This window comes from Melanotaenia boesemani, chromosome 8 (assembly GCF_017639745.1).
Source record: "Melanotaenia boesemani isolate fMelBoe1 chromosome 8, fMelBoe1.pri, whole genome shotgun sequence".
NCBI lineage: Eukaryota > Metazoa > Chordata > Actinopteri > Atheriniformes > Melanotaeniidae > Melanotaenia > Melanotaenia boesemani.
The window spans coordinates 29329581-29344081 of NC_055689.1; the positions used below are offsets into that span (position 1 = coordinate 29329581).

The 14501-nt window shown below is 39.4% G+C and overlaps 1 protein-coding gene across 7 annotated transcripts in view; it reads right to left on the minus strand.

Moving 5' to 3' along the window:
• The window catches only part of pard3ab (par-3 family cell polarity regulator alpha, b), a 274947-nt gene extending 269838 nt beyond the window's left edge, over positions 1-5109 (minus strand). For all 7 annotated transcript variants that reach the window (XM_041991993.1, XM_041991992.1, XM_041991995.1 and 4 more), the window contains exon 1: positions 4736-5109. In XM_041991993.1, coding sequence (XP_041847927.1) covers positions 4736-4855 — 120 coding nt within the window. In that variant the 5' untranslated portion in view covers positions 4856-5109. The remainder of the gene's footprint in view (positions 1-4735) is intronic.
• Between the last annotated feature and the right edge of the window lie 9392 nt (positions 5110-14501).

Here is a 14501-nt window from a genome sequence, read left to right on the forward strand (position 1 = left end):
TCCATTTACTCTCAAGTTCAGTCAGATTTCTGATTGCTGTACAAGCCATATCTCACCCCTGAGTCTGCATCTCTCTAATTCCATGGTTATGAGAAGACTAAAGGCCCTCAAAAGTGGACTACTTGTTCTGCAGGAAGCATTCCTCTGTAATGACAGGGGAAGTTGCAACAAGGTCCATACAAACATTGAGACATGAGAAAACACCCAACCTAAATTTGGTTCTCTTATTAAGGCGGGCAGACCCAAAAAAGCTGTGATCTTCAGCACAACATCTGTTCCAAAAGACTTCCGGAGAGATGAAAATGCTCAACCTTGGTTAGATGAAATGGGTTGGGTGGGACAGAAGCAATAAACACGTCTATAAGAAGATTAAATGACAAGGGTGTTGGGCTTTGAGGCAGTGTGTTTTGTTGTGGATGAGGAGTTCATGAAGACCTCTTCTTTTTTTCTTTTTTGTTTTAATTCGACCTAAAGCTCTGAGGCCTCATCTCCAACACACTGTTCTGTGTATTTTAAAGCAACAAAGTGGAGTTTTTTTTACATACTCACTGTCAGCTCATAGGCTAAATATCTTTTCACGCAGCCCATTTCAGAGGTGGGACTGTTGCACATTGGTATCTGTGTGTAATACAGAGGCAGGTGAGGAAGGTTGAGCCTGCAACAGATAAGCGGGTGTGTCTACAGCCCTTATTACATGGCCCCCTTCTTCATGCACCATTGTACTTTTTATAACCCCCCCTCCTTTTTTTTTCATATCTCTTATCTTTTCTATTTTTGACTTGGATATCTGTTAAGTGTGTCCACTATATAGTATTTTTGCATCTTACAGTTTAATTTTATTCTTTCACAGAAATTTGCCAGTCTGGGACAAATAAAGCACGTCTGATTCTGATGCTTGTTCTGCTGTACAGAAAAGCGGCCACAGCATCCCTGCTGCTCTCTCCTGCCACCTGCTCTGCCTCCACTTTTCTCTCCACCACCAGTCTTTTTATGGGACTTTTATCATGAACTGAGGTGCGAAGAAAGTACATAAATGTATACATCACATTCAGCATTAAGGACACAGACACTGCTGCATGCACAAACCCGCCCAGTCATGGACAAATTTTCATGTTAAATATGAAACAACAAAGTCAATTGTTTATTGCACATTAAGACACAGACATCCTCCTCTCTTACATGTAGCCTACAATTATCAAATAAATTTTTTAGGACTTTCATTACGACTATCAAAATTAACATGTCAATGCAAAGAGATCAGTCTTTGGGTCATAAAAACAAGCATTGCAAACATAAGTGTATGTTATTTAGGAGGTCGTGGCTCAAAAAGAACCACTGATCTAGCACAAGTATCATGTAATCTGCCATTGCTGACGGCATAAATGTTGCACAAAAAGGCAGGTTTAGCTATAAGAAACTATTCATTCTTTCATTCTCTGAACCGTTTAGTCCATTACGGGTCGCGGGTAAGCTTGAGCCTATCCCAGCATTAACAGGTGAGAGGCAGGGTACACCCTGGATAGGTCACCAGTCCATCGCAGGGCCAACACATAGGGGACAAACAACCATTCACACACACACACACACTCACTCCTAGGGAGAATTTAGAGTCATCAATTAACCTAACATGAATGTCTTTGGATGGTGGGAGGAAGCCAGAGTACCCAGAGAACCCACGCATACACGGGGAGAACATGCAAACTCCACACAGAAAGGCCCTCAAGGTTCAAACCCCCCCGACCCAGATTCAAACCAGCCACCTTCTTGTTGTGAGGCTGTGGTGCTAACCACCACACCACCGTGCAGCCCCTATAAGAAACCATAATAACTTATTTTAGTTACTATAAGAAACCATAATAACTAAAAGATTAAGCAGCACAAACAAAACGTGGGAGGCCTGCTATTGTTGTTTTGTCATTCTGTTGACAGGTGTAAACATGCCCTAAGTAGGGCTGGGCAATATATCGAGTTTTTCAAATATATCGAGACTTTATCAGACGCAATATAGAAGGAAGCAATATCGTTTATATCGAGATAGCTTGTTTTGAGTTAAAATCTTCTTTTCTTTTGCATTTTACACAGCCGTATTTTTGTTATGGTCATTGAAAAGTATTTTTCATTTATTTTGTTATAGGAGCATTTAATTTAATATAAAGGTACTGTAATTTCAGTCAGCTGTTTTAATGCACATGTGCTGCTGATCCTTAATAAAAGTATATTTGGCACTAAAGGCTGTAAATTAGAACTGTCTTTTTGGTTACTTGACAAAAAATATATATATAGATCGAGATATATATCGTATATCGTGATTCAGGTAAGAAATATCGAGATATAAGATTTGGTTCATATCGCCCAGCCCTAGCCCCAAGTGTGCAAAAAGATTCCAGTTCATGTTTACATGGACAGGATTCACCTTGCCTTTTAAGAGAATTTCACTCTGAAGCCTGTTTTCAAATCTTTGCGGTTTTGTCCACCTAAAACTCTGTTAGCGTGTAAATGAAAGACCAAAGCGCAAATCTTTTGCATTTAAGCAGACCAACTACAATGCATTAGCCTCAGAGACGCCAGCCATGCTATCTAGTTGTAGCTAGCAACAAGCTAACCAACCGACTGTTATGCCTTCATCAGAGAAATGCATCTTTCCTGAATGCCAGAATTTGGAGAACTTAGTTTAACTAGTAGGAAATAATAAAAAGAAGAATATTTTGATTCATTTTGTGAAGATGAGTCTGCACAATGTACTGAAAATGTGTCATTATCCTAAAATTAAGGAGAGCATCTGTATTAACCTGTTAAATCCTCTGGTTTTTGGGGGTGTGATTTGCCTAAACAGACCTACCCAAATTAAATGAATAACTCCATTCATAATCTTGGTCTGAGCAAATTGTGATAAACTAAAGGGAAAAACTACACTTTTATCCTCACCTATTTTTTTCCTTAGTTTACAGAGTGGAAAACATCATGATAGCAATTATTCTTTGCATAAATATGCCACTGAGCACATTCAGCAATGCCTTGACTACAACTGTACCAAGTTACATGAGAACAGCACATAGCTTATAGGTTTTATGAAGTTCTAGTGTGGATAGTAGCAGACAGACTCTATCTGGCTACTTGGAAAAAAGAAAACCTGGCTACTAAATACTGTGCATACAATTCATCAAATGGCCCGGGCATTTATATCATCAGTTTCTACCACTGTGCACAGTATAAAATCAATAAGTATAAAATCACAAAAAAAGTCTTCCCTCAACATGCACAACAAAGGCCTAAACAAAAGAAACCAAGTTTGCATGAAGTCAAAGAGGAGTTCTCCCATCAAGTAACCTGCCTCTCATTGGTACAGGGATGTTCTCCAGCACTGTTGTCAGCTCACACTGAATTATTCAAAAGACAAGAGGATATAGTTCAACTTCTAGGTCACTATCATTACAGCCAAAAGCGAATGGCTTCAAGCTAAAGCATAGAGAGGCTAAGTATTTATTCAGCTTGAGGAGCTACTTAAAAACATTTGCACATAAAATGAAGACTGGCCAACAAACCCTCATCAATGACAAAAACAACCATTAACTAATCATCTACTTAAATTTAAAGTTATTCGGTTTAACAGTGGTATAAGTCTCAAATATTTCAGTGAGCTTCAACCAGTCTGAACTGAATACATCACCCAAATCTTTACATAATAACACCTCTTTAAATGTACCTAAATGTTAAGCTGGAAAAGTGACAAATTCTACCTTTCTTGTACAGAAAACAAAAATTTACTATTTTCTTGTGCCCTAGCTCTTATCAGATCTAACTGGAAAACCTTGCAGACTTAAGAACAGAGTCAGTTCAAAGGTTATCTTCCACTGTCCCAATATCCTTGCTGCAAGTTTTCTTTTCTTTCACTTTTATCTCCAGGATTTATGCCTTAATTCTGTGCTTCCACCAGGCAGCTGGAGCTTGGCTCTGCAGTTTACCTCTCCATGCTGCTGGGCCTGGAGCCTGACCAAGCTGTCGTGCAGCCGAGGGAAGCAGCTTCCCAGATTTCAGTCTCACATAATCTATTAAAAGGAACTTTTTCATGCATTTTAAGCAATGTTTGTTCACCTACACTATGATTTTTCATCGTGGTTTGCACATTCCAGCTTCAATGTACGTTTAACTCAATAAAAGTGTTTAAAATGTCTGTTTTGATGTATTTCTGTAGAGAGCACATAAGCTTGATATGATCCTCCAGCTGGTAGCAGCATTGCTCTGTACTGGAGCCTGAACGCCTCATTGCAGTTCTACTTTTGCAGTCTGCTGGCTAACCAGCTAGTAGGCTACTTTCTGCGGGCAACTTCCACAAGCATGAACTGAGGCCAATAAACTGTGTTACAAAGTCCACAAAGGTGCGTTTTGTGCATAAATGTACGAGAGGTTCTGACCTCAGTCTTCCAGGCTGCAGCCTACCGTTGCCTACTTCGTTGCGTGCTTCAGGGAGAATCCCTGAGGAAGTTTTGTGGGTTTCCAAACGCAAGAACCACAATGGCGGTGCGCCTTTCTTTGAAAGCGGCAACACACGGGGAATGTGCACACCAAGCGTGCGTCTCACAAAAAGGAGCGCAATGAAAGAGCAGAAACAAACGTCTCTTTTCCTCTACTTTGCACCCGTGAGAAGTTTGCGCCATATTGAGCCCCCCCACACGTCGCAACAGCGTTGTTTCCAGGAAAACAAAAGCCGCAAGAAAGCAAAGCAGCCGCCACTCACCTTCGCGATAGCCTTCTTATATCTCATGACAGCCTGCTGGATGAGTGTGTGGACTTTAATATTTCCATCCCCGCACGGCACGACCACCCGGGTCCTGCCAAAACACACCGTGACTTTCATGGTTTAGTATCCGAGGTCTTCCCCTGGTTCGGAGCAAAACCGAGTCGAGGAGCGGGAGGAGAAATCCGTGTGGAAACCAAAAAGGAGCATGAGTTTGGGTTTGTTCGGTTCCGAGGTTGTCCCGGTATTCCTTCACAGAAACAAGGACTAGAGGTCTGCCCGCTTCCCCCAGTCAGGCGACATTGTTTTCTATGTTTTCAGACCACCTGTTTAGCTTTTCTATCTCTCTCTCTCTCTCCTTCCTTCCCTCTCTGAATCCCAATCCCTCTCTCTGTTCTGAGCTAATGCTCAGTCACGTGCTGCGTTCAATGCAGCCGGGAATGTCAGTTTCAAGATAACAGCCACAATTTTTCAATAATTCAGTCTGATAGTTACACATTATGAAAATGTTCAGTTTTTTTCAATTAAATTAAGAGCTTTCAATTAAAATAAAAGTTTTTCAAAATGTTATTAGGCTAATAATGTAGACAACATACACATTGAAAAGCAAAAATACTAAATATGACTTTAATTTTTAATATATTTTCTATTATTACAATATCATTATTCATGCATGTATCAAATGACGGTTAATGATGTGTTTGGTAGAGGTGGAGTTAATTTTAAATTGCTTGTATGTGATTATTTACAATATTGATTAAACCTGTGCTCATTTTACTATTCTTATTAAAGTTTTTATATAGTGTGGAATAGTGAGACATTTTCCACAAGTGCTCCAAGCAATCAACAAAATAATTTAACATTTTTCTAACCAGTGATTTATTAAATAATTAAGTAATTCTTTGGTCTGTCTACCAAAAATACATTGTTTGTTACTTTCAGCTAAAAGCCTTTTATCTTCATTACTTTGTGTGAAGTCTTAGTTTTTAAAGATAACAAAGCTGTCAGATGAATGTAGAGAAGTAGGTCTGAAAGGCATACAGTACACTTTTCATTGGGAAGTAATTTAAGTTTACAAAGAGTCCCTGAAAGCATCAGAGAAGCAGCTTTAGGTACTCGATCGCCACCCTGTGGTTACTCGCGGTAATGTCTGCTATGCATGACAGCAACCCTGGACGCAGAAGTGGTTGGAAAATCAATATAAATCATGTTCTTTTTTCACAAATCACTTAACTTGAGTGTCTAAAAATACACTTAATGGATAGAAAGTTGAATAAATCCCTCCACTGTGAAGACTGCATGAGGTCCTTTGAAGTTAAGACTTGAGTTTGGTTTTAAAAGTAGAATTAGGATTAGGCAGATTAGGTTTGCTAATAGGAAATGACTCGATAAGTAATTAAAACTTTCACAAGTACAGTAATACAACTAAATGTGTGCATTTCATTATTTGGTCCAGATTTTTCACTTGAAAAACTAATCTCTTTTTAATCTATACCTGTTGTCTTGCTTGAAACAAAGCACACTGCAGACAAAGAGCAGTCCAAATCCACGTGGAGCTTTCAGAAACAGATGTCCAAGTAGCACATGCATGAATCGCAAGGACTGTTTCCTGCTCTGTCTTCTCACCACATAGTGTAGGTAACAGAAGGCTGAAGAAAGGCAGCAGCACAAGGTTTGGTAGAAACAAGGGAAAGGAATAAAACCACTGAACTGAAAGTGTATGTAAAAAGTGTGCATTTGTGTGTGTCTGTGCCTTAAAACAGAATCTCTCATTCATCTCAAGCCAGCATGAAACCAGGAGGTTATTTTGACTCTTAACACAGCTGGAGCGCTCACCGACTACTATCTACGGCCTCAGCAGCTCTCACAACCTCACCTTTGGAGAATATGAGCAATTGTTTATAGGGATTTTTTTAAAGTAAATATAATGGAGTAAATGCATAAACTAATGTGTAAATACACAGAAAGTAAAGGTAGTTTGATCAAAGCGAAACTATGAGCATGTGATAAACATTTTAATTGTTAAAGAATCATGTAAAAAACAGAAATTAAAAGGATAGCAAAGTGGCAAGTAGCACTCGTAGTGGAATCTAAGGGCATTTAACATGTTGAGAATATATAAGCAAGACCTGACACATATTATCACACTGTTTTCCCCTTTTACCCGGTCAAGTGTTAAATACAAAATAATTCATTTGCGCAAATGGCTGAGGCTTTATTTCATATTTTCTATAATAATATAGTGACGTTTCTTAAAATAGCACTATGTAATTTTCTGACCTTGAAAAAATGTGTTTCTGACTCGTTTTGATCGCAGTGGCATTTATTACATACATTCCAATCCTGAAGATGTCATTGCTCAGCAGAATTCCAAAGCTAAGAAACCACGTTTGGCAACTTTAGGTTCCAGTCTGGAGCTACACACTGAGTTTCGTTTAACAGTGAGTTTTGCTTTCGCACTGCATCACATGCTAACAACTGTTTATCAACACACTGACTGTTTTGAACATGCACTGTGGCTGATTCATCAAAGAAATGCAAGAGGACAGTGTTTGAGGAAGAGAGAAAACGAAAGAGAGAAAGGGACAGAGCAAAAGGTAAGACAAAAGTCAACATCGGACTGAGAAAATCTGTCGTGCTGTCATGTAGTGCTTCTCTAAATAAATTTGTTAGTATTTTCTGTACATTCTCACAAATATCATAGTGACATGTAACAGTTCAATTACTCCAGAAAAGGTTGCTGCTATATTTGCTATTTCTAAACTATAAAGGTCAAAACAATTTTCATTTACAGTTTGGTCAAAAACCAACAACACAGACAACAGATTGTTTAAGCAATTCAAATTTAAACAAGTCAGCAATCTTTTATATATATATATATATATATATATATATATATATATGTATATATAAAAGATTTCATGAACACATAAAGAAAACCAGGTATGCCATCCATCCATCCATCCACCCATTTTCTACTGCTAATCCGGGCTTGGGTTGCAGCGGCAGCTGCCTAAGCAGGGAAGCCCAGACTTCCCTCTTCCCAGCCACATTCACCAGCTTGTCCGTCAGCCCAGAGATGCAGTTTCTCCAGCATGTCCTGGGTCTTTCTCGGGGTCTCCTCGTGCTGGGATGTGCCCAAAACACCTCACCAAGGAGGCGTACAGGAGGCATCCTGACCAGATGCCCGAGCCACCTCATCTAGCCGCACCAATCTGCCTGTTGATCTCCCGCTCCATCCTTTCCTCACTCATAAACAAGACCCTGAGATACTGAAACTCCTCCACTTGGAGCAGGACCTAATTCCCTACCTGGAGAATACATTCCACCATTTTCCAGCTGAGGACCATGGTCTTGGATTTGCAGGTGCTGATTCTCATCCCAGCCCTTTCACACTTCACACGCAAATCACTCCAGCAAGAGCTGAAGGTCGCGGCCCGATAGAGCAAAGAGAACCACATCATCTGCAAAAAGCAGGGACCAATCCTGAGGCCACCAAACCGGATTCACTCAACACCTCGGCTGTCCATAAAAGTTATGAACAGAATTGTGACAAAAGGCAGCTTTGACAGAGTCCAAGCCTCATAGGAAACTAATCTGATTTACTGCCGGCAATGCTGCTCAAACTCTGGCACCGGTCGTGCAGGGACTGGACAGCTCATACAAGAGGGTCCGGCAGTCCAAACTCCTGGAGCACCCCCTCAGGAGCCCCCAGGGACATGGTCAAACGCCTTCACCTAATCCACAAAGCAAATGTAGACTGGTTGAGTGAACTCCCATGCCCCCTCCAAGACCTTGAAACCCTGACATTTGTTATTCACACATAATGATGGTATTAGCTCAACTTAAGGTATGTCTGTGAGAAATCTTGAAGTTATTCTTGATCATTTTTCTTTTTACCCTTTAACGTTAAACGACCTATTGCATCATTTTATGGTGAAGACTATGCTCAAAACCCTGTTGTATACAATCTAATAGTTGTCTTCTGCCCCCTGGTGGACACCTTTTGCACTGCAATAATTTAGACATCTCACAGTAACAAATGGTACATATATGCAAATTATTATTATTACTTTTTTACTTAGAACTTAATCTACATCTAATGTTCTTGCAAAGAAAGACAGTTTAAAGTGAGACAGTGAAAACAAAACTAAATAAGATAAAACAAAAATATTTCAGATTAAATAAATATACATTTCTGCCCATTATTTCTTGGGTCACGCTTTAAAAAATTAATTCCTGTATAAATAAGTTTCTAGAGCTACTTAAAAAAAAAAAATCTAATATAGACAAATTTAGGTGTATACTTTCCCCAAAACAATGCTAAAAAGGTGATCCATGAACTTATTACATCTAGGCTTGACTATTGCAACCAATGCCATGAGTCAGGCAGGAATGATTACTGAACCCCAAGATGCAAACGCTGAACAACCAAATAGCAGAGAATGGTTAGTTTTTTTTAGTAAAAGGGTTTAATAGAGTTTCTGAGCTGAATCCGGAAAAGCTCATGGTTGACCAGATAGAGTAGGTGGCAGGTGGAGCGTAGCACGGAGCTGACAGGAGCTGGAGACAGACTTATCCAGGAGGTAGGTGTGGCAGGCTGGACTGATGAGATCTGGAGAACCAGGAATCTGGAGACAAGACAGGATTATGAGAAACACGTAGAATGTAGACAAAGAACTAGAGAGGCCACGATATACCAGGTGAGTAACTGGACAATCCAGCGAGGAATGAAGAAAGGTCCGGTGTTTAAGTATTGTGGTGGTTGATTGGTGGATGAGGTCCTGGTGTGACGATCAGCCCAGGTAAGGTGATTGCTGCTATTATGATTCTCCTGGCTGGGAACAGACATGACGTACAAGGCAGACAGAGGGAGCCAGACGCACACACTAGGGCAATCCAGGAACACACACATGGAAGACAGACAGGAACCCTAACAATTATGCCTTATGTCTAAATTTTCTATGAGTGTGTTGTCATGAGAGATCATATCTTTCACATGCTAGCTTCTCCCATTTTCCCTTAAGTAAAATTTAGATTTAGAATTTAAACTTTTTTGTACAATAATCTTATTATTCCTCATCACCCTAAAAGAAGCCTTCACTAGTGCCAGCCTACTAAAAAGGGATGCAGGACTTTATGTTTTCAGGTTATTTTCCTGTGGAAACAGCGACTAAGCTCGAACCTTAACTCTTTGAATAAATAGATCTTTTTTCTTTTCAATGTTATTTTTTCACTTTCGGCTGTTCTTTTTGTCCTTTTTTAAATGAATAGTTTATTACTATTTGCAATCTGCTCTTCTACTGTAAGTTTTTTCACATAAATTTGTTTTACCTTCATGCATGGGGCTTCTAAGTGTTGCAATCGTCTTTGGGTTGCAATTTTGCATAAAATATTCAGTATAAATAAAATTAAACTGAGTTATACAAGACTGTCAACCTGTTCAGGGTGTAACCTGACTCTCGCCTACTGTGTACTGGGATAGCCTCCAGCCCCCTTTACAACCCTGCACTGGAATAAGTGGTATAAAAGATGGATGGATGGATGGATGGATGGATGGATGGATGGATGGATGGATTACATTACTGCATTCATTATCTCTGACAAAAAAGGCTCAAAATGTGCAAACAGGGCCAATATCAAAATGATTATATGGATAAAGAGTGTGTGCTCTTGAACTATCTTCATGAGAAGTAATTCACATTATTGTACATTATTATGTGTGTCAATCATCATTTGTGCTTGTAATAAATGTAGAAGAACAAACAAACTAGCGCCATTAACACAGTTCAGAGAAGTTCTTGTGCATTGCAGGACTGATTTCTAAGAGCCGATGATGCATTAATCGGCTGCTGAATTTCTAACGATGAAACAAAAGTCAGACATGACATTTGTGCTTTTAGAGCATCATGTCTGAATCAGTTGTGACCTCTTGTGGTGGGCAGTCAGAACTTACTTATGTCATTATACACCTTTAAGAATTTTTTTCTTTTTTTTTTCTTTTACTTTATTAAGCATGCCTTTCTCTCAAAACCTAGATAATTCATTCAACTGTTTCTTGGTCGTCATAAACATTATACAAAGTACGGTTATGGCAAGTTTACACAATACAAATTATTTTCTATATTGTTTCACAAAAAATCAGTTTTATTTATTTTTTCTCTTGAATGATGACGTGTACTTTATCAGATTACATCTTCCACATTCAGTTGGAGCAGAACAGTTAGGATGTGTCTTAACGGTGTGAATTATTTTGGGACTGACATGCAAACACAGAAACCCTGAAGGACACCAGTCGTATCTATTGTTACTGTATCGTGTATTATCTGCAGCCCTCTACTTGATGAAAATGACGTCGCTGTTTTTTCATGTTGCTATGGGACATGACAAAAACAGCGGCTACAACTTTCTTATTGTGAGCAATAACATCTGTAACTCAAGCTTTGTGTTTCTTATGTAGGTAACTGCAGGGAGAAACATTATAGAGGCTTAACCCTTGATAAATCCCAAGTTTGACTTTCCTAAAAGAACTGTGAAATTTCCTGAATTATGGCAGTTAAGCTGCAAAGGCCACAGCAGACGTCCAAATGCCTCTTTGATGGTATTAACAGCATGTAATTGTGCTCAGTGTTCATCCCAGGCTAATTTTGTGCTAAAGAGCTGTCTGGTACAGACCCCATGTGGCTCCCTGCTGTCAAGCCTTTGTGCCACCCGAGGATCCCCCTTCTGCTGCTGGTGTGCAGCCATCTGGAACTTCCATCCTCTGACCACAGGACAGGCTAAGGAGATGGATGAAGAGGAGGGAGCAGAGGGGCAGCAGCAGGGCAGGAGAGCACAGGCCAAAAAAAGATGATGTAATACAGCTTTATCCTTTAGAGAAGCAACAATGATGGGTGGGAAAAATTATCTGTTGGAGAGCTGAAAAGGGTTCATTACATGAGGATAAGCAACAAGAGAAAAATATGTTCAGATTTTCTGGATTTTTTTCTTGAAAGAACATTTTCTCCGGCTACAGAAGCATAAACAGATCAGTCTGAACACTTGCAATTCGCTTTTTTTTCTCAATAAAGAGATTATTTTTGTCACTCTGTTAGGGATGAACAGAGGTTTGAATCTGCAGGACAGTGCTCTTTGATAACAGTGGGGGCAGTGTTTGAACAGTACAGCACCTCTTGGCACGGAGGGGGACAGATGGTGATGGAGGTCAGCCAGAGTCAGCTTTAAACAAAGGAATTTAGCAAGTACAGACCACATTTTGCAGCATACCAACACTATTTAATATCAGAATGAAAGGACACATGGTTGGTGTGACAGCAGAAAACAGCTTTTAAAAGTTTGTTTGGTCCCACTGAGGGAATTTCTCTAGCTGTAACTAAACCACACTTAAACTGTGTCTTCTATGTATGTTTTTGCTTTGATTCTTGTTTTTTGTGTAAAGGATGGATCTCTGATGAGCTGCAGATGATTTAAAACTGCCAAAATAAAATGACTGGCAGTCTGTCATTTGCAGATACATCACACACATACATGAAATCTGATCTACAGGAAACATTTTAAAGTAATATTTCTTCTTGCTTTTCTTTGACTTATGTTTCCCTGCTAGATGTTTCATATGAGCATGCTCAAATCTGAAGAGGAAAGCCAGGGAGTTTTTATACTGTTATGTGAAGACAAATTGTCCTCCAACTTCTACAAAAATATTCAGCTTGCATGTAGAGCATGGAGGCTCCGTCTGGCAGCATCGATGGTGAATCAGGTGTGTTTCTACTGGAGTGAGGTGTTGGTGCAGCTCTCTGTTCAGACCTGGCGCAAACATGTGTCCTGGGTGGTCAGATCACAGGTTCACCCTAGAAGTCCCTGGATTTTCAGTTTCTCCTGCAGTCCCCCCTCCCTCTATCACATTTAATCACCTCACTTACTGACCTATTGTTTTTCAAATCAGGTACTCAGACAGGTTTTCAGACCCAAAGAGCAGACAGTACTCAACACAGGCTTTTGACTCTGCACCTCACAAAAATGAGCTGAAATCTGCACTGATGAATATCTTTTTGCTAAATCTTCATTTTGTACACATTAGATCCACTTAGTTCTCTGTCCACTGCCAAAATAATTGTAAATATCCAGTGTAAACATATTTGTTATGTGAAGAGAAGTCACTGTGCCATCACAAAAGAAACTGCACTGAACAACAAGTTAATAAAACAATGAGTATAATGAGCAAATGATTCATATGGTTGCCTGTCCATCCTAACAATGTGTTTTATTTGGGAATTACAAAACGTTGTGATTTGCTTCCCCATTCTTTGTCTAACCAACACTCAGCTTTCTCTTTTTTCCTTTCTATCTTTCTAAACAATATGTTTAATTCAGACAACAGATTTCTTTAGACAAGGCTGTGCTCATTTTAGCAAAACGATGCCACACCGAATTCTGCACATGTTAATAAAGCATGACTCCAGACATGCCACCAATGGGATTTGTCCCATTACAAAACAAAAAACACCACACAACCGAGAGCATGAAATTGCAAACTAAGCTAAAATCAAGTGTATAAAGCTATGACAATTGGTCCTAAAACACTTATGTTGGTGAAATATGTGGTAAAGGAGCACAGGCTGTCATACACTTAAGTCCAAAAAGCTTCAGTATCTGTCTGAGCATGTGCAAACTAGTGTCTTTTCATATGAAACAGGAGTCAAGATGTAATTTTGATAAGGATCAACTTATTGTTGTTATTTTGACTTTTTATGGGATTTCCCATCATGCTGACTCTTGCTGTTGAACCTCCAACCCTTCTGATTCTAGAGCATTGAAGATATGTTGCCTCCAGTTTGAATCTAAACAAAAATAATGCATTCTGAGCAATATGGCTGCTGTCAATAACTTCCCCTCTATTCATGACAAGACAGAAAGCCAGAAAATATCATCATCTTTCAACTCTAAAGAAATAAATTCTTTGCCTGTCACTTCCAGAAGAGGCTCCTGTAACAAGACTGGCAGTGCTGATCAAAGCTCCTCCAATGCTCAGCAGGCTGAAGCTCCAGCAGCTTTCACAGCATCATACCTGAACGTGCCTGATTACCGACCTCTGGAAGTCTTCAGTGCGTCAGCAGAGGACGGCGGTACAGCTTCATGGAGCGAGGCAGATGAAATCTGTGAGCTCTGCATCAAGTTAAAGGAATTTGAGTTATGCAAAATGATGCAAGACGCACCAAAGATCCAGGAGAGTGAGTAGACAGCGATGTTTTTTGTCAGTTCTGCTGTTGAACAATTGAACAGCTCATTTTGGAGTCAAAAGAGTTGAAACATTTAGTTTTTGTGCAGCATTTATGTGAGCCACCTGCATAATAGCCATTTGTAAATAAAAAAGAAAGAAAAAATTGTAAACAGCAATTCCTTATGCTTGAGAATCTCCAACCATTTACCCTATATTTCTGTATGTCTCATATTGGATACATACAGCTGTGAGACCTTTTGCATTCCTTTATGGTAAAAAAAAAAACTTGGCTCAAAACTCTGTGGTACACAATCTGATACGTGTCTTCTGCCCCCTGGTGGATACAATATTAATGCAGTGATGAAAATAAACGGTAAAAGGATTTTTTTAAAATAAAATTATGTTAAGGGGTCCAATAAAGACTTCATATAAAAACTTTTACTTTCTTTCTCATTTTTTCTTGGGTTAGGCTTTAAAGGTTTAAAGCTGTGCAATATCTGCCATGAAAAACTATTACTACACTAATCATCTATCAATATTATGACTATT